The 19,647-nt window shown below is 45.4% G+C and overlaps 1 protein-coding gene across 1 annotated transcript in view; it reads left to right on the top strand.

Annotated features, from left to right (window-relative positions):
• fbn2b (fibrillin 2b) overlaps positions 1-19,647 on the top strand; it is a 401,753-nt gene that overhangs the window by 340,993 nt on the left and 41,113 nt on the right. Inside the window, exons 47-49 of the mRNA XM_072593951.1 lie at positions 1,984-2,112; positions 15,289-15,408; positions 18,496-18,621. Of these exons, the coding sequence (XP_072450052.1) occupies positions 1,984-2,112; positions 15,289-15,408; positions 18,496-18,621 (375 nt within the window). The remainder of the gene's footprint in view (positions 1-1,983; positions 2,113-15,288; positions 15,409-18,495; positions 18,622-19,647) is intronic.

The following is a 19,647-nucleotide window of genomic DNA, read 5'->3' as shown; positions in this document are numbered from 1 at the left end:
TTTCAATGTAAGCAAATGCGAAATCTGAAAAGAATAGAACGGTATTTTCCAAAAGCAAGAAGGTGTAGAGAGTCAAAGTACAGTGGGGAGTACAGATATGTTAAAATTATATAAATAGTCTTCAAATAATAAGAAAGGTGTTTAAACAAAGTACAGAGGGGTCGAATTTGCTGTTCAGTAATATAAGCTCCTAGTCGGGTAACATTGAGAGTACGTGAGAAATTTTGAGCACTATTTGAGGAAGACAGAGTGCCAAGGAGCTTGGTCGGAATGATACCTGGACTTCAAGGGTAACATTGCAAGGAGCCAGAGCAAGATTTTTCAGGACTGAAATTCGGAAACACATCTCCTCACAAATATTTGTAGAGGTTTTCTATTTTCTTTGGCAGTTAACAATTGGTGTGATATCAATTGTTCATCTTTAATCTGAGCTTGATAGATTTTTGTTAATGAAGGATATTAAAGGTTATAGGATGAAGGTGGGTAGGTATATGGATTTAGATCACATCATCATGGTCTTATTGAATGGCAGAACAGGCTCAAATACAAACAAAACACTACATGTGTTTAATTCAGATAAAAGTGAGGTGCTGTATTTTGGGAAAGCAAATCTTAGCAGGACTTATACACTTAATGGTAAGGTCCAAGGGAGTGTTGCTGAACAAAGAGACCTTGGAGTACAGGTTCATAGCTCCTTGAAAGTGGAGTCGCAGGTAGATAGGATAGTGAAGAAGGCATTTGGTATGCTTTCCTTTACTGTCAGAGTATTGAGTACAGGAGTTTGGAGGTCATGTTGCGGCTGTACAGGACATTGGTTATGCCACTGTTAGAATGTTGCGTGCAATTCTGGTCTCCTTCCTATCGGAAAGATGTCGTGAAATTTGAAAGGGTTCAGAAAAGATTTACAAGGATGTTGCCAGGGTTGGAGGATCTGAGCTACAGGGAGAGGCTGAACAGGCTGGGGCTGTTTTCCCTGGAGCGTCAGAGGCTGAGGGGTGACCTTATCAAGGTTTACAAAATTATGAGGGGCATGAATAGGGTAAATCGACAAAGTCTTTTCCCTGGAGTCGGGGAGTCCAGAACTAGAGGGCATAGGTTTAGGGTGAGAGGGGAAAGATATAAAAGGGACCTATGGGGCAACGTTTTCACGCAGAGGGTGGTACATGTATGGAATGAGCTGCCACAGAATGTGGTGGAGGCTGGTACAGTTGCAACATTTAAGAGGCATTTGGATGGGTATACGAATAGGAAGGGTTTGGAGGGATATGGGCCGGGTGCTGGCATGTGGGACTAGATTGGGTTGGGATATCTGGTCGGCATGGACGGGTTGGACTGAAGGTTCTGTTTCCATGCTGTACATTTCTATAACTCTATGTGCTGGAAATCTGAAAGAAAACAGAAAATGCTGAAGAAACTCAGCAGATCTGCAAGTACTTCTGCCAGACCTGCTGAGACATTCTGGAATTTTCTGTTTGTGTGGCACATTAGTCTTGAGGGGTTGAATGGCCTACTGTTGTTTTGCTGTACATTGGACCTTGTTGCTCAAACATCCTGCTACCAGAATGGGTATGAGCTTACCATACACACCATTCATGTTACCTATTGCTGTATACTTTAAAAGATCACTGTGTAATTATTCCCTGTATAATTAACACCATCTTTCTTCCTGTGGAGCAATATAAGATGTGAGAGAACTAGTTTCACAATGCAGGAGCATGGTTGGAAAGAGTAGGGAGTGAGATGGGATTGGGCAGGATTAGGGCAACAATTAGATTTTAAAAGGCAGTCAATTGTCGACATGTTACATTTGTCTAATATAATCCCAAAATGTTTCTTCCATCTTGGTAATGATATTGTTTTTATATTTTAGTCGCCTCAGAATTTTTTAAAAATTCCTGTTTCTTCACATTGCTCAGTTTCATAACCAGTTTTTAAAATTCCCGTTTTAAAGGAGAATATCATTTTCTTTACTCCTCTTTTTAGATATCGATGAGTGCTCGACTCAGATTGGTCAGGTCTGTAGAAATGGGCAGTGTATAAACAGTATCGGCTCCTTCCAGTGCCTGTGTCAGGATGGCTATGAGCTGCCACCCGATGGGAAGAATTGTGTTGGTGAGTAAACAGTGCTTGGTCGGAATAGAACTTCATCAGCTGCGTTTCATGTCTGCCAATTCCCTACATCACAGTGACTAAATATCTCAGTCAGATCTTCCTCTGATAGCTTTTATTGTCTCTATTATCTTAGAATCCATACAGTGTGGAAACAGGCTATTTGGCCCAACAAGTCCATACCGACCCTCCAAAGAGCATCCCACCCCGACTCACCTCCCTAGCCTATCCCTGTAACCCTGCATTTCCCAACGCTAATCCACCTAGCCTACACATCGCTGGACACTATGGGCAATTTAGCATTGCCAATCCACCTAACCTGCACATCTTTATCAATGCGGTGAACCCTACAACTCAACAAAGAAATGAAATTGGTAGACCACCTAGGCACAGGAATAGAAAATAGCAGAAACAGACCGATTAACCCTGCAAAGTCCTTCTTACTTACATCTGGGGGCTAGTGCCAAAGTTGGGAGAGCTGTCTCACAGATTAGTCAAGCAACAGGCTGCCATGTCATACACACGGAATCATACCTTACACTGTCCCAGACACCACCATCACCATCCCTAGATATGTCCTGTCCCACCAGCCAGTGTGACCTAGCAGATGTGGTGGCACAGTGATAGACAGTAAGGAGGGAGTTGTCCTGGGACTCCTTAACATTGACTCTGGATCACATGATGTCTCATGGCTTCAAGTTAAACATGTGCAAGAAATGGCACGGTGGCTCAGTGGTTAGCACTGCTGCCTCACAGCTCCAGGGACCCGGGTTCGATTCCGGCCTCAGGCGACTGTCTGTGTGGACTTTGCACTTTCTCCCCGTGTCTGCCTGGGTTTCCTCCCACAATCCAAAGATATGTAGGTTACATGAATTGGCCATCCTAAGTTGCTCATAGTGTTCAGGGATATATAGGTTAGGGATAAATGTAGGGGAATGGGTTTGGGTGGGATATTCTTCGGAGGGTCGGTGTGGACATGTTGGGCCAAAGGGCCAGTTTCCACACAGTAGGGATTCTATGAAGAAAACCTCCTTTTGATTAGCACATACAGTCCTCCCTTGGTCAATGAATTGGTACTCCTCCATGTTGAGCAGCACTTGGAGAAAGCACTGAGTGTGGCAAGAGCATAAAATGTACTCTGGGTGGGAGATTTCAATGTCCACCACCAAGAGCGGCTTGGCAGCATCACTACTGATCCAGCTGGAGATAGTAAGGACTGCAGATGCTGGAAATAAGAGTCGATAAAATGTGGAGCTGGAAAGGCACAGCAGGTCAGGCAACACCGAAGGAGCAGGAAAGTCGACATTTCGGGTCAGGGCCTCATTTTGAATCCTGATGAAGGGTCCTGACCCGAAACGTCAATATTCCTTCGCCTCCAATGCTGCCTGACCTGGTGCACCTTTCCAGCTCCACATTTTATCGATTACTGATCGAGCTGGCCGGGCCCTAAACGACGTAGCTGCTAGACAGGGTCTGCAGTAGGTGGTGAGGGAACCAACAAGAGGGAAAAACATGCTTGACCTCATCCTTACCAATCTACAGAAGCATGTGTCCGTGATGGTATTGTAAGAGTGACCACCGCACAATCACTGTGGAAATTAAGTCCCACCTTCACATTGAGAATAACCTTCTGGTGTGGCACTATCACCGTGCTAAATAGGACAGACTTGAAATAGATCTAGCCAGCCAAGGCTGGGCATCCATGAGGTGCTGTGGGTCATCAACAGCAGAATTGTACTCCAGCACAATCTGTAAGCTCATGGCCCAGCATATCCCCCACTCAACCATTACCATCAAGCCGGGGATCAATCATGCTTTAATAGAGATCGCAGGAGGATATGCCAAGAGCGACAACAGGCGTACCTGAGAATATCCCCATCCTCAATAATTGAAGAACCCAGCACATCAGTGCAACAGGTAAGGCTAAAGCATTCACAACAATCTTCCTCCAGAATTGCCAAATGGATGATCCATCTCAGCCTCCACCTGTTGTCCCTACCATTACAGGTACCAGTCTTCAGCCGATTCAGTTCACTCTACGTCAGTTTAAGGTATGCTTGGAGGCTGGATACTGCAAAGCCTATGGGCCCTGACAACGTTCCTACAGAATTTGCCCGAAACGTCGATTTCGAAGCTACTTGGATGCTGCCTGAACTGCTGTGCTCTTCCAGCACCACTAATCCAGAACCTGGTTTCCAGCATCTGCAGTCATTATTTTTACCTCTCCTAGCCAAGCTGTTCCAGTACAGTTACAACACTGGTATCTACCCGACTATGTAGAGAATTGCCCAAGTATGCCCTGTTCCTTAAAAGCAGGAAAATCCAACCCAGTGAATTATTACCCCATCAGTCTACTCTCCAGCATCAGTAAAGTGATGGAAGGTGTCATCAACTCTGCTATCAAGCAGCACCTACTCAGCAATAACCTGCTCAGTGACGCCCAGTTTGGGTTCCGCCAGGGTAACTTAGCTCCTGACCTTATTACAGCCTTGGTTCAAACATGGACAAAAGAGCTGATTTCCAGAGGTGAGGTGAGAGGGACAGCCCTAGACATCAAGGCCACATTCGACTGAGCGCAGTATCAAGAAGCCCTAGCTAAATGGGAATAAATGGGAATCAGGGGCAACCTCTCCACTGATTGGAGTCATACCTGGCACACAGCAAGATGCTCATGATTGTTGGTGGTCTATCATCTCAGCTCCAGGACATCTCTGCAGGAGTTCTTCAGGGTCATGTCCTAGGCCCAACCATCTTCAGCTGCTTCATCAATGACCATCCCTCCATCATAAAGTCAGAAGTAGGGATGTTTACTGCTGGTTGCACAATGTTAGCACCATTTGCAACTTCTCAGATACTGAAGCAGTCCATGTTCAAATGCAACAAAATCTAGACAATATCCAGGCTTGGGCTGACATTCGCATCACACAAATATCAGGCAACGACCATGTCCAATAAGAGACAATCTAACCACCACCCCTTGACATCCAATGGTCACTGAATCCCCCAGTATCAACATCCTGGGGGTTACCATTGACCAGAAACTCAGCTGGACCCACCGCATAAATACAATGGCAACAAGAGCAGGTGAGAGATGATTAACTCTCCTCCTGATTCCCCAAAGTCTGTCCACCATCAACAAAGCAAAAGACAGAGTGTGATGGAATACTCCCCAATAGCCTGGATGAGTGCAGCCCCAACAGCACTCAAGAAGCTTGACACCATCCAGGACAAAGCAGCCCACTTAATTGGCATCACATCCACAAGCATCCATTCCCTACACCACCAATGCTCAGTAGCAGCAGTGTGTACTATGTACAAGGTGCGCTGCAGCAATTCACCAAAGATCCTAAACTAGTACCTTCCAAACCCATGACCATTTTTTTTCGGAGGACAAGGGCACCAGATAGATGGGAACACCACCCCCTGCAAACTCCCCTCCAAGCCTCTCACCATCCTGACTTGAAAATATATAATCTTTCCTTCACTGTTAAAATTCTGGAATTCCCTCCCTATTGTGGGAACTGTGGGTCAAGTGCAGGTGGACTGCAGTGGCTCAAGAAGATAGCTCACCATCTCAAGGACAACTAGGGACAGGCGATAAAAGCTGCCCAGCTAGTCCATGTCCCACGAGTGAATTAAAAAACACATGAGAGCCAAATATACCCTTATGTGGTTTCTAGCACAGATCAATGTTTATCCAGAGTAAACACTGTCTGTAAGCCAGCTGGCAGCCGAACTGTATGTCACTCTAACTGCTCACCCTTTGCAGTGACAGGATCACACTGAGCTACAGCATAGCAGCTGAATGTAGGTGGTCCTGTTTTTGGCCTGAGGTCTCGACTTCAGGGACTGCTGTTGTTTGGTGGTGAATCATAACCATTTCAATCCAACTGTCTTTGTCTGGAAAGTACACTAATGCTGTCCTTGGCTATATCAGGAAGCTGTGCATATAAAATTTTCTCAACAAGAAATCTATTCGACAGGCGTGCAATCTTTAATGCAATTTTCTTAAAATGTTCAATGTATTTGAGGCCTTGATTAAATGCAGAGATTGGAGAGAACTACCAGGATGGACATTTGGATAGCATGGGGACTAAAGTGTGTTGTAGAGCTCGTATGTGATGGATTGTCAAGAGTTTTTCTTTTGTTGCACTTGTGGTTTTCTTATGTGCCAGTGTTTTTTTACCTATAATTTAATGCATTGAAACTCCATCAAAATTCCCCTCAAAACCTTGCACCCATCCTGACCTGGAAATATGTCACCTTTCTTTCATGGATCAAAATCCTGGTATTCCGTTGCTATCAGTTCTGTTAGTGTCTTTCTACTACATGAACTGCAGCTCACCACCGCTATCTCCAAGACAATTAAGGGTGAATAATAAATACTGACCAAACCAGTGACATCCAATAATTGTATTAAAAGTCACAGATAATAGCATTTGATAAATGAGTAGATGAGTGAAGATTATAATGCTGTAGGATTTTATACAGCAAACTTAATGTCAGAGGATATGAACATAAATTTAGCAAGCTTTCTTTTTCCAAAGTAGTGAACAAAGGAGATTATTGCAAAACTAATGTGTTCATGTTACCATTCTGTTAAAGCTAATATCATGGAGATTCAAGATGGCAGCGACCCAGCAAGTCTGAGTCTGTACTGCTCTGCCAAAGACTCGGGCAAAGTGGGGCACCTGCCTTCACCACAACTTTAATTCATTCAAAATAGCTTTTGCCCAGCACACTTAGTCATTTTGCATCAAACTTGAACAGTTTGGTGTTGTTCTTAAAATGACTAAGGGCAAAGATTCCAGAAGTTCGCAACAGGCAGGGACCCCTCCCCCACCCCCTCCAGCAACAGCGGAAATGTCCGCAGCCGCCTCAGGGGACTTAACTGATCCTGATCTCCGGGATCAACAAGCTGCAGGAGAGGATCAAAGCCTTCATCGAAGAATCCAGGACCAGGTGGGAGTCCTTTTCGATCATGCTGCAGAGAAATTGAAACACTCGAAAAACGCGTTGGAGGGGCGGAGCAAAAGGCCGCGACCTCGGAAGCTGCAGCAGAGTCGGCCGTGGGCCGGGTCCGGGCCCTTGAGCAGCGAGTCCAAACCTTAGAAGAACACATTGACGACCTCGATAATCGGGGTCGTTGAAAAAATATTCGGTAGCTGGGCCTTCCTGAATGGGAAGAGAAAGGCCAGTCCGCAGTCTTTTTTGGAGCAATGGCTCCCTGAAATTTTAAAGTTGGAGTCCAGATTAGGCCAGGTACGGGTGGAGTGGGTCCACCGGGTTGCAATACGCAGGCCCAGGCCAGACTAGCACCCCCACCCGGTTCTGTTCCGGCTCCAATGCTATAAAGAGAAGCAGATGCTCCTGGAAGCCTCTAGAGTCCTGGGAAGGATCCCCAGGCCATGATGCACAAGGGTTCCAGAATTATGTTATTCCAGGATTTGTCTCCAGCCGTGGTCCGCAAGAGGAGGGAATTTGATGGGATGAAGAAGCACTTAAGAGACCTAAATATCCAATATTCCTTATGTTACCCAGCAACGCTGCGCTTCAGCCATGAAGGATTCGTATACAATTTTGGATCTCTGGAAAAGGCGAAAGAATTTTTGGACTCTCTTAAATAGACTGTAAGGTTCCATTCATATGGATAGCGATTTTGCTTTTCTTCCCCCTCCTAGTTTACCCATTCTTACCTTCTCCATCCCTTTTTTGTTTATTATCTTTTCCGGGGGGCAGGGAAGGGGGCTTATTTGTTATTCACTATGTGATTTCTCTTTTTACAGGCCATGCGGCTTATTTAATTTATGTGGGAGGGGAGCTTGTTTTGTCCTTTTTTTAAGGGCGAGGTTCTCTTCTTCTGTCATCTGACTTAGTTTTCTAATAATTGGCAGGATTGTAACTTTGTAGTTTTATATATTCATATTTTGTATTATGTTTGCTAAACACACCCAGGTGTTGGTGTGGAGCGGGGGAGCGGGGGTGGGTCACTCACTTTTAACTTTGGATTTATAGAACACTTGAACTTGTCTACTCCATTTTATAATGCCTGGGTCAAGGGCGGGGCACTAGTTAGAAGAGTTTATGGTGGGGTTACTGATAGGTAGTTATGCCCCCTGGGAGCAAGGGGGAAACTCTCCTTTCAAATGTGTTTTGTATTTTTTTTTACTTCGGAATAGTTTTTAATTGTATTCGTGTAAGTGTCTTAAAGAATTTTTGCTTTTGTGAATTTTCCATGGTCTTTACTCAGGGCATTTTTGGTGGGGCTCTTCCTCCTGGGGGGTCTCGGGCCTGCCTGGATGATCATGGCTAGCTATTCACTTAGGTGGTGCACCTGGAATGTCAAGGGGAGTAATTCACCAATCAAAAGGAAGAAGATACTATCGAACCTCAAAAAAGAAAGGGTTGATATAGCTCTTTTACAGGAGACACATCTACTTGACAAAGAGCACTTAAAAATACAGCAGTGTGAATATGACCAGGCCTTTTTTTAATCTTTTAGCTCAAAAAGTAGGGGAGTAGTCATCCTCATTTGGAAGAATCTTCCTTTTAAAATCTTAAGCCAGATGAAAAATGAATCTGGATGGTATATACTGATCAAAGCCTTAATAAATGGAGAGGAGTATGGGATTTAGAATCTTTATTGTCCCCCGGCACACCCCTTCAAGTTTGTAACAGAAACGTTCTCCAAGTTGATGGCTTTTGGGGCCCACCATACAATTATAGGAGGAGATTTTAATTGTATTATGGACTCAGAGACAGATAGGATAAGATAAAAGGTAGGGAGGAGGGACTTGGGGGAGGGGCGTTGGGAATACAATAGGCGGAAGGAGGTTAAGGTGAGAATGATAGGCCAGAGAGGGGGTGGGGGCGGAGAGGTCAGGAAGAAGATTGCAGGTCAAGAAGGCGGTGCTGAGTCTGAGGGTTGGGACTGAGAAAAGGTTGGCGGAGGGGAAATGAGAAAGCTGGAGAAATCTGCATTCATCCCTTGTGGTTGGAGGGTTCCTAGGCGGAAGATGAGGCGCTCTTCCTCCAGGTGTCGTGTTGCCATGGTCTGGCGATGGAGGAGGCCAAGGACCTGCATGTCCTTGGCGGAGTGGGAGGGGCAGTTAAAGTGTTCAGCCACGAGCGGTTGGGTTGATTGGTGCAGGTGTCCCAGAGGTGTTCTCTGAAACGTTCCGCAAATAGCTGGCCTGTCTCCCAAATGTATAGGAGGCCACATCGGGTGCAGTGGATGCAGTAAATGATGTGTGTGGAGGTGCAGGTGAATTTCTGATGGATATCCCTTGGGGTCTTGGAGGGAATTGGCGTTTATCCTCAGCAATATAAAGATCGGTGCGCCAAACTATCACCACACCTCCCTTGTCTGCCGGTTTGATGGTGAGGTTGGGGTTGGAGCGGAGGGAGTGGAGGGCTGCACGTTGCAAGGGTGAGAGGTTGGAGTGGGTGAGAGGGGTGGAGAGGTTGAGGCGATCAATGTCGCAGCAGCAGTTGATTTTTATATTGCTGAGGCTAAACGCCAGCTCGCGGACACCTTCTCCTACTGCCCCCTTGACCATGGCCCCACCTCCCACCACCCAACCATCATCTCCCAGACCATCCAGAACCTCATCACCTCAGGGGATCTCTTATCCACCACCTCCAACCTCATAGTCCCACAACCCCGCACTGCCCATTTCTATCTTCTGCCCAAAATCCACAAACCTGACTGCCCCGGCCAACCTATTGTCTCAGCCTGCTCCTGCCCCACCGAATTCATTTCTGCATACCTTGACACGCTCCTATCCCCCTTAGTCCAAGAACTCCCCACCTACGTTCAGGACACCACCCACGCCCTCCACCTCCTCCATGATTTTCGCTTCCCCGGCCCCCAATGCCTTATCTTCACCATGGATATCCAGTCCCTATACACCTCCATCCCCCATCACGAAGGCCTCAAAGCCCTCCGCTTCTTCCTTTCCCGCCGAACCAACCAGTACCCTTCCACTGACACCCTCCTTCGACTGACTGAACTGGTCCTCACTCTGAACAACTTCTCTTTCCAATCCTCCCACTTCCTCCAAACCAAAGGAGTAGCCATGGGCACCCACATGGGCCCCAGCTATGCCTGCCTCTTCGTTGGATATGTGGAACAGTCCATTTTCCGCAGCTACACTGGCACCACCCCCCACCTTTTCCTCCGCTATATCGATGACTGTATCGGTGCTACCTCGTGCTCCCACGAGGAGGTTGAACAGTTCATCCACTTTACTAATAACTTCCACCCTGACCTCAAATTTACCTGGACCGTCTCAGATGCCTCCCTCCCCTTCCTAGACCTCTCCATTTCTATCTCGGACGACCGACTCAACACGGGCGTTTACTATAAACCGACCGACTCCCACAGCTACCTAGACTACACCTCCTCCCACCCTGCCCCCTGTAAAATCGCCAACCCATATTCGCAATTCCTTCGCCTTTGCCGCATCTGCTCCCAGGAGGACCAATTCCAATACCGAACAACCCAGATGGCCTCCTTCTTCAAAGACCGCAATTTCCCCTCAGACGTAGTTGACGATGCTCTCCACTGCATCTCCTCCACTTCCCGCTCCTCCGCCCTTGAACCCCGCCCCTCCAATCGTCACCAGGACAGAACCCCAATGGTCCTTTCTACCACCCCACCAACCTCCAGATATATCGTATCATCCTTCGTCATTTCCGCCACCTCCAAATAGACCCCACCACCAAGGATATATTTCCCTCCCCACATCTATCAGTGTTCCGGAAAGACCACTCCCTCCGCGACTCCCTCGTCAGATCCACACACCCCCACCAACCCAACCTCCACTCCCGGCACCTTCCCCTGCAACCGCAAGAAACGCAAAACTTGCGCCCACACCTCCCCCCTCACTTCCCTCCAAGGCCCCAAGGGATCCTTCCATATCCGTCACAAATTCACCTGCACCTCCACACACATCATTTACTGCATCCACTGCACCCGATGTGGCCTACTATACATTGGGGAGATAGGCCGTCTACTTGCAGAACGTTTCTGGGACACCCACACCAACCAACCTAACCACCCCGTCCGTGGCTGAACACTTTAACTCCCCCTCCCACTTCGCCAAGGACATGGAAGTCTTTGGCCTCCTCCATCGCCAGACCATGGCAACATGACGCCTGGAGGAAGAGCACCTCATCTTCCGCCTAGGAACCCTCCAACCACAAGGTATGAATGCAGATTTCTCCAGCTTTCTCATTTCCCCTCCCCCCACCTTTTCTCAGTCCCAACCCTCCGACTCAGCACCGCCTTCTTGACCTGTAATCTTCTTCCTGACCTCTCCGCCCCCACCCCCTCTCTGGCCTATCACTCTCACCTTAACCTCCTTCCACCTGTCGTATTCCCAACGCCCCTCCCCCAAGTCCCTCCTCCCTACCTTTTATCTTAGCCTGCTTGCCACACCCTCCTCATTCCTGAAGAAGGGCTCATGCCCGAAACGTCGATTCTCCTGCTCCTTTGATGCTGCCTGACCTGCTGCGCTTTTCCAGCAACACATTTTTAATTTCTGATCATGCCCTAGTATATATGGAAGCTAAGACTAGGGGCGATGGGACAGGCCCCTGACATTGGCATATGGATCTCTTTTTAATGTAGGATAGCAAGTATATAAAATATTTCTCTCAAGGACTCAAAACTTTTTTGGAAATTCATTTAGGTACGGCCAGTAACCTGTCGACGATTCGGGAGACCATTACGGCTTATGCACGAGGTTTGATCATCTCATATTCCACGACCCAGAAAAGACAAAAGGAAGAACAACAGCGCCTGCTTGAGGCTCGCTTGAAGGCAGCTGAGACAGCGTTTGTTGATAGGCCCTCTGTTACTAAGCTACAAAGGATCACAGCCCTTAGGACAGCCTTGAATACCACACTTACCCAAACAGCAAAGAGGGAAATATTATTTGCAAAGCAAAGACTATATGAATATGGTGACAAGCCTGGTAGATACCTAGCATATCTCTTTGGGGAAAAAAAGGCTTCTCAAGCTATTACGTCCATTAGGGCAAGTGCTGGTACTCTGACTTGTGATCGTAAAAGGATCAATACAGCCTTTAGAAAGTTCTATTTTGAACTTATAAATCACAGGACTGTGAGGATAGAACTAAGAAGATGGAGTCTTTCTTTAAAAACATGGCATTTCCGGACTTAAACGCGGAGCAGCTGTCGATCCTGAATGCTCCCCTGATAACCCAGGAAGTACTTGATGCAATTAGAGAGCTTCACAGTGGCAAAGCACCTGGACCAGATGGATTCCAGGTTGAATTTTATAAAGAATTCGTAGGGGAACTGGCTGGTCCACTTATAGACATGTATAATTACTCACACAGTCAGGGCTGTCTCCCGCCTTCATTGAGAGAAGCAAATATTTCTATCATTCTTAAAAAAGGAAAGGCCCCAGAAGATTGCTCATCATACAGACCAAAATCCTTGCTAAATGTAGATTTTAAAATCCTTTTTAAAACGTTAGCATTAAGATTGGAGAGGGTCTTACCGTATATCATAAAAGAGGACCAGACAGGGTTCATCAAGGGTCATAGATCATCTAACAACATTAGAAGGGTCTTAAATATGATTCAAGCCTGTCAACAGGAAAGAATACCGGGGATAGTTGTCTCCTTGGATGCAGAGAAGGCATTTGATCAGGTTGAATAGTCATATCTTTTTTACACACTGGAAAGGTTTGGTGTTGGAGAGGTATTTTCTAAATGGGTCTCAATATTAGTCAATTACCCCAAAGTAGCCGTGATTACCAATGATTTAGGTTCGGATAGCTTCAGTGTCGGTAGAGGCTGTCGTCAGGGATGTCCTCTCTCACCGTTATTATTTACGCTAATAATTGAACATCTAGCAGAAGCAATATGAACCACCTCGAACATAGTGGCTCCGAGGGTTGGTTTGGGTAAACATAAGATCACTGTCTATGCAGATAAACCTCTGATAATCCGTACCCCACTTAATTCAAGTAATTAATCTATTTAGTACGTTCTCAGGCTACAAAGTCAATTTTACGAAATCGGAGGCCATGCCATTGGGTGGTCTTGCCTGTATATCCAATTTATCGGACCGATCTTGTCTTCCCTTTCGGTGGTCACTGGAGAGTTTCTATACTTAGGTATTTTTATCACCCCAGTATTTGGTCAGTTGTATAAAGCCAATTTTATACGCCTACTTGAGAAAATAAGGCAGGACCTACAACGCTGAGGAGATCTCCCAATATCCTGGTTAGGCAGCGTAGCTCTAGTTAAAATGAATATTCTGCCTCGTCTCCTATATCCTATGAGAATGCTCCCTTTGATGTTGCCGAGACTGATGTTACGTAAACTACACGGCTGGCTTGGTTCCTTTATTTGAAATCATAAACGGCCCCTTAACGAATTAGAGAAGCTGCAACTTCCACAGGCAAGGGGAGGATTGGATTTTCCAGACTTTAGGAGGTATCAGTTGAGCTCTCTATTAGGCTATGTAGCCGATTGGGTCTCTTGTGACCCACAATCAATTTGGTTAGACATCGAGACCTCCCAAGCAAAGTGTCCCCTCATCAATCTTTTATTTGTAGATAAGATGAGAGCTATTATGGACTATTGTAAAAACCCTATTGTATTAAATACAATTAAAGCCTGGAGGATAATGTGGCAAGATGAGGGTAACTGATAAAAAACCTCTCCTTATAATCCTATAGTGGGAGCATGGGGTTTTCAGCCAGGGCAGACAGATGCAACATTTAAAACCTGGAGGTCCAGAGGTGTCTCTTGCTTAGGGGACCTGTTCGATGGGGAGCTTATGATGTATTTTGAGCAGCTGCACCAGACGTTTGGACTGCCTAAGGGAGACCTTTTTCGGTATTTCCAAATACAAGATTATATACAGAAGAAGACAACATTATTAGACAGTCCCTGCAAATCGGATAGGGAGATTTGTCCACCCTCAGTCAGTACTCTTTATCACTCATTACAGAACGAGGTATCGAAAGACATGGAATGACTGTTTAAAATATGGGACCAGGAATTGGGGTTAGAAATCCCTTCAGAAATGTGGGAGGACATCTGGGAAAATGCCAGAAAGATCTCTATTTGTAATAGGGCTCAAGCTATTCAATTAAAGATACTCCATAAGGCTCATGTAGCACCGGAACGACTGGCAAAATTTTGGGTAGGAACATCCCCAGTGTGTCCTGAATGTAAAATAGAAATGGACACTTTCACACACTGTTTATGGACATGTCACAAGATCCGCAAATATGGGGACACATTAGCGAATGCTCTTACAGAAATCTTGGGAACAGAGATTGGATTGGATCCAGTGTCTCTTCTCCTGGGCTTTTCAAATCTGCTCTCCTTGGATATGCATGGGAGGAAATTATTCTCCATTCTCTCCTTTTGTGCAAGGAAAAATATCTTAGTCAATTGGGTGGCTGAGGGCCCTCCAGGACTTTTGAATTGGCACAGGTTAATCATGGAATATATCCCCCTTGACTTCCTCACAAATATGGTGCACCAAAAAACTGAATTCTATAAAATATGGCAGCCCTTTTTGAACTATACAGACACAGATATTTCGGCCATATTGTCAAGGGCTTTTGTCTAGCTGTGATAGTGGTTCTGGCTGGTCCGGGGGCCCCCCTCCCCCCCTGGGGGAGGGAATCCTGTATAACTACGGGTTTTATTGTGATTTGATGTTAATCCGTTTTGAGTACATATTTAATTATTTAATTATTACTTATTTCTTACTAGTAATGTAAGATATCTTATTTTATGCTTTGGTTGTTTGTAGGATAGATTAGTAGTTAGCAGAGTTTTTTTTTCTTTTTTTTCTTTTGTTGTGTTTTGGCTATAATTCATTTTTTTAAATATATGTATTTAATTGTATATTAGTGTTTATATTTGTTTGTATTACTTTGTAATTTTGTAAAAAAGTTTTAAAAATCTCTTTTTTCTTTCAATAAAAATACCTATATTAAAAAAGCTAATATCATCATAAACAGGAAATGTATTGAGCATTTTAATTAATTTGAAACCGTTTATATGTGGTGTGGTTAATCAGTAGATTTCTCAAGGAGCATTGAAATAAACAGAGAGGCTGCACTGTTGCCTGCCTGTGACTGAAGTCTAATTTATCTTTTTTCTTTCCCTCTTCTGTTAGATATCAATGAATGCATCAGCTTCCCTGGCACCTGTGCCCCTGGGACCTGCCAGAATTTAGATGGTTCTTTCCGGTGTATTTGTCCCCCTGGTTACGAAGTACAGAACGACCACTGCATCGGTAAATATAACGAATGGAATAATGCTGATTTACTATCATGTATCATAGAATTTGAAGTGACAGATCAGTTCTCTATAAGAAGGGTCTAGAGGCAGTGAACAAAGGCAGCAGATCTCAGATCATTGTTCTTGGTACTGAATCGAATCCCAGAGCTAACATTTTCATCCCACAGTGCGATGGAATCTGAGGTGACTTTCTGAATTATTGTTGTTCATTTAGATTCATTTGCCAACCACCTTTGTGATTTGACATTAAAATAATGTCTTCAAAGAAGATGTTTCCCTTTCAATTTACCCCTCCTCATCTACATGTACTACCCCTTGTTCTTCACTGGGAACTGACTTTCAATTTCTTCCTTGACATGGGACCCCCCCATTCACTGCCTTGCTGGGATGACTGTGATGATTGTCTTTTTAACTTTGCTTCTTGATTTTCTGTGTATCGCTGTAATATAACTTTGTTTCCTTCATTTCTTTACTCTGTGGCTAAGGATTGTACCGAGGTCCCTTTGTACCAATGAGGGTGCTGTAAGTGGCAACTTATAAATTTTTCTCTGTACTCATTTGAGTACATGTGGCACTAAAGCTAATTCAATTCAATTCAATTCAGACTCACTGCCACCCCCGGTGACATGGAGTTCACACCCACTGCCACTCCCGGTGATATAGAGTTCACACTCACTGCCTCTCCCTGTGACATGGAGTTCACACTCACTGCCTCTCCCTGTGACATGGGGTTCACACGCACTGCATTACTCTGTGACATGGAGTTCACACCCGCTGCCTCTCCCTGTGACATAGAGTTCACACTCACTGTCTCTCCCTGTGAAATGGAGTTCACACTCACTGCCTATCCCTATGACATGGAGTTCACACTCACTGCCTCTCCCTGTGACATGGAGTTCACACTCACTGCCTCTCCCTGTGATATAGTGTTCACACTCACAGACTCTCTCTGTGATATAGAGTTCACACTCACTGTCTCTCTCTGTGATATGATGTTCAAAGCCACTACCTCTCCCTGTGGTATGGTGTTCACACCCATCTTTTCTCCTTGTGACATGGAGTTCACACTCACTGCCTCTCCCTGTGATATAGAGTTCACACCCACTGCCTCTCCCTGTGACATGGAGTTCACACGCACTGCATTTTCCTGTGACATGGAGTTCACACCCACTGTGTCTCGCTGTGATATGGAGTTCACACTCAATGCCTCTCCATGTGATATAGAGTTCACACTCACTGCCTCTCCCTGTGACATGGGGTTCACACTCACTGCCTCTCCCTGTGACATATAGTTCACACCCACTGCCTCTCCTTGTGACATGGAGTTCATACTCACTGTCTCTCCCTGTGACATGGAGTTCACACTCACTGCCTCTCCCTGCGACATGGAGTTCACACCCACTGTCTCTCCCTGTGACATGAGGTTCACACCCACTGCCTCTCCTTGTGAAATGGAGTTCACACTCACTGTCTCTCCCTGTGAAATGGAGTTCACACCCACTGCCTCTCCTTGTGAAATGGAGTTCACACTCACTGCCTCTCCCTGTGACATATAGTTCACACTCACTGTCTCTCACTGTGACATGGAGTTCACACTCACTGTCTCTCCCTATGGCATGTAGTTCACACTCACTGCCTCTCCCTGTGACATGGAGTTCACACCCGCTGCCTCTCCCGGTGATATGGAGTTCATACTCACTGTCTCTCCCTGTGACATGGAGTTCACACTCACTTTTTCTCCCTGGGATATGGAGTTCATACTCACTGTCTCTCCCTGTGGCATGGAGTTCACACCCACTGCCTCTCCTGTGATATGGAGTTCACACCAACTGCCTCTCCCTGTGACATGGAGTTCACACTCAATGTGTCTCCTTGTGATATAGAGTTTACATCCAATGCCTCTCCCTATGACATGTAGTTCACACTCACTGCATCTCCCTGTGACATGGAGTTCTCACCCACTGTCTCTCCCTGTGATATGGTGTTCACACCCACATTTCCTCCCTGTGACATGGAGTTCACACCCACTGCCTCTCCCAGTGACATGGGGTTTACACTCACTGCCTCTCCCTGTGACATAGAGTTCACAGTCACTGCCTCTCCCTGTGACATGGAGTTCACACCCACTGTCTCTCCTTGTGACATGGAGTTCACACTCACAGCCTCTCCCTGTGACATAGAGTTCACACTCACTGCCTCTCCCTGTGACAGAGAGTTAACACTCACTGTCTCTCCTTGTGAAATGGAGTTCACACTCACTGCCTCTCCCTGTGACATAGAGTTCATACTCACTGTCTCTTCTTGTGACATGGAGTTCACACCCACTGCATCTCCCTGTGACGTGGAGTTCACACCCACTGTCTCTCCCTGTGATATAGGATTCCACCCTGTGATATGGGTCTACCTGTTTTGTGTGTTCTTCATACATTCCAAATAGGTATTCTATTTGAATACAAGTAAATGTGTGCACCGCTCCCTGCTGGGCAAAGTGCAACAGAAACAGTGCTGGTGCTGTCCATTATTTACATAAATCCGAATCATCACAGGTCAATGGGCAGGAAGTGCCTCCCAGGAGGGGTTCTAATTGTCCATACAAACTGATTAGATGAAAAGCATCCAGATAAACGAAAAGTTGTTTGTGCCCAACATTATTAAGCCTGCACATGCAAACTCAATGAGTTAGTTGTTTAGTCTTCTATTGCAAGACAGAAATTGGCTGAAAGTAATTATTCACTCATGGTGTGTGGGTGTCGCTGGCCAAGCCAGCATTTATTGCCAATCCCCAATAATTAAAGTATGAGTTTGGAGTCACATATAAGCCAGGTATGAATGGCAGATTCTCTTTCCTAGTGGACATTAGTGAACCAGATGGGTTTTTATGACAATCAGCATTCAGCCAGCTTTGTATTACAGATTTAGCCATTGAATTCCAATTTCGCCCTCTGCCCCGACAGGATTTGAACCCACAGCCCCAGCTTTGTCCTGAGGGTCTGGATTAACAATCCTATGACATTACAAATGTACCACTCCTGTAACAGATTGGAGGACGCCGCTCCTGATTTGCTATCTTATTTGTTTACAGATATTAATGAGTGTGAGGAGGATCCTAACATCTGTCTGTTTGGCTTCTGTACTAATACACCTGGAAGTTTCCAGTGTAACTGTGCCCTAGGATTTGTTCTGTCGGAAAATGGAAGGAGATGCTTCGGTAAGTGAGCCTGAGACCTAAACCTCCACAACTTGGACAAAGTGCATTCCAATACAAGGTCACCCCCTTTGGGTACATGTTTTAGTTAAGTAACATAGCCTGATACGTGGCATTTATACAGCAAGTGTGGTTCAATGGAGTGTGTGTGTGTGTGTGTGTGTGTGTGTGTGTGTGTGTGTGTGTGTGTGTGTGTGTGTGTGTGTGTGTGTGTGTGTGTGTGTAACATCAATTGATTGAGATAGTTTTCTTATCTAGCCAGAAAATATTACATTACTTGTGGGAATGCCTTGAAGATGGTGTGCGTCTGATTGAAGGTCTGCATGAAGAGAGTGGAATCAGAAACTGCAGGGATGTGTAGTCTCGCTGGGTTGGCCACAATGGGGAAATAAAACCCATGCCAGGGTTAAGGGGAAGGGGCGAGGGAGTAGATCTGGGTGGGATGTTTTTCAGAGAGTCGGTACTGACTCTATGGGCCAGCTGGCCTCTTTCTGCACCGTAGGGATTTTCTGATTCTATGATACTTTAGGAGATTAGCAACGGGACTGTAATAACTGAAGATAAATATTAAATAAAAACCTACATAAAATTATAAAATGGGAATGAAAGTAGAAACGTCACGAAGATAAGATGATTTGCATCCTAGAATGTTGGTGGGGAAGATTTCATTGGAGTTAATGTCAAACCATTGCCTTTTACAAAATTAGATACTAGGTAGAACCCAAACTTCCTCCTCATGTATGTGGGTTCTGTCGGGTCTCTGAAATGTATACTGGTTAGAATTCCTGGCTTCATCCGAGAAAGCAGACAGTTTAGAACTCCCTTTTATAAACAGCAGTGGATGCTGAATTAGTTGTTCATTTTAAATCTGCAATAGATAATTATCTGTTAAGCAAAGGTATTAAGGGATATGGGCCAAGGGCAGGTAGATGGACTTTAGTCACAGATCAGCCATGATCTCATTGAATGGCGGAACAGGCTCAAGGGGCTGAATGGCCTACTCCTGTTCCAATGTTCCTCCTGAGGCTT

The sequence above is a fragment of the Chiloscyllium punctatum genome, chromosome 24 (assembly GCF_047496795.1).
Source record: "Chiloscyllium punctatum isolate Juve2018m chromosome 24, sChiPun1.3, whole genome shotgun sequence".
NCBI lineage: Eukaryota > Metazoa > Chordata > Chondrichthyes > Orectolobiformes > Hemiscylliidae > Chiloscyllium > Chiloscyllium punctatum.
Note: the sequence above shows the minus strand (reverse complement) of the source record. Positions and strands in the feature narration are given on the sequence as shown.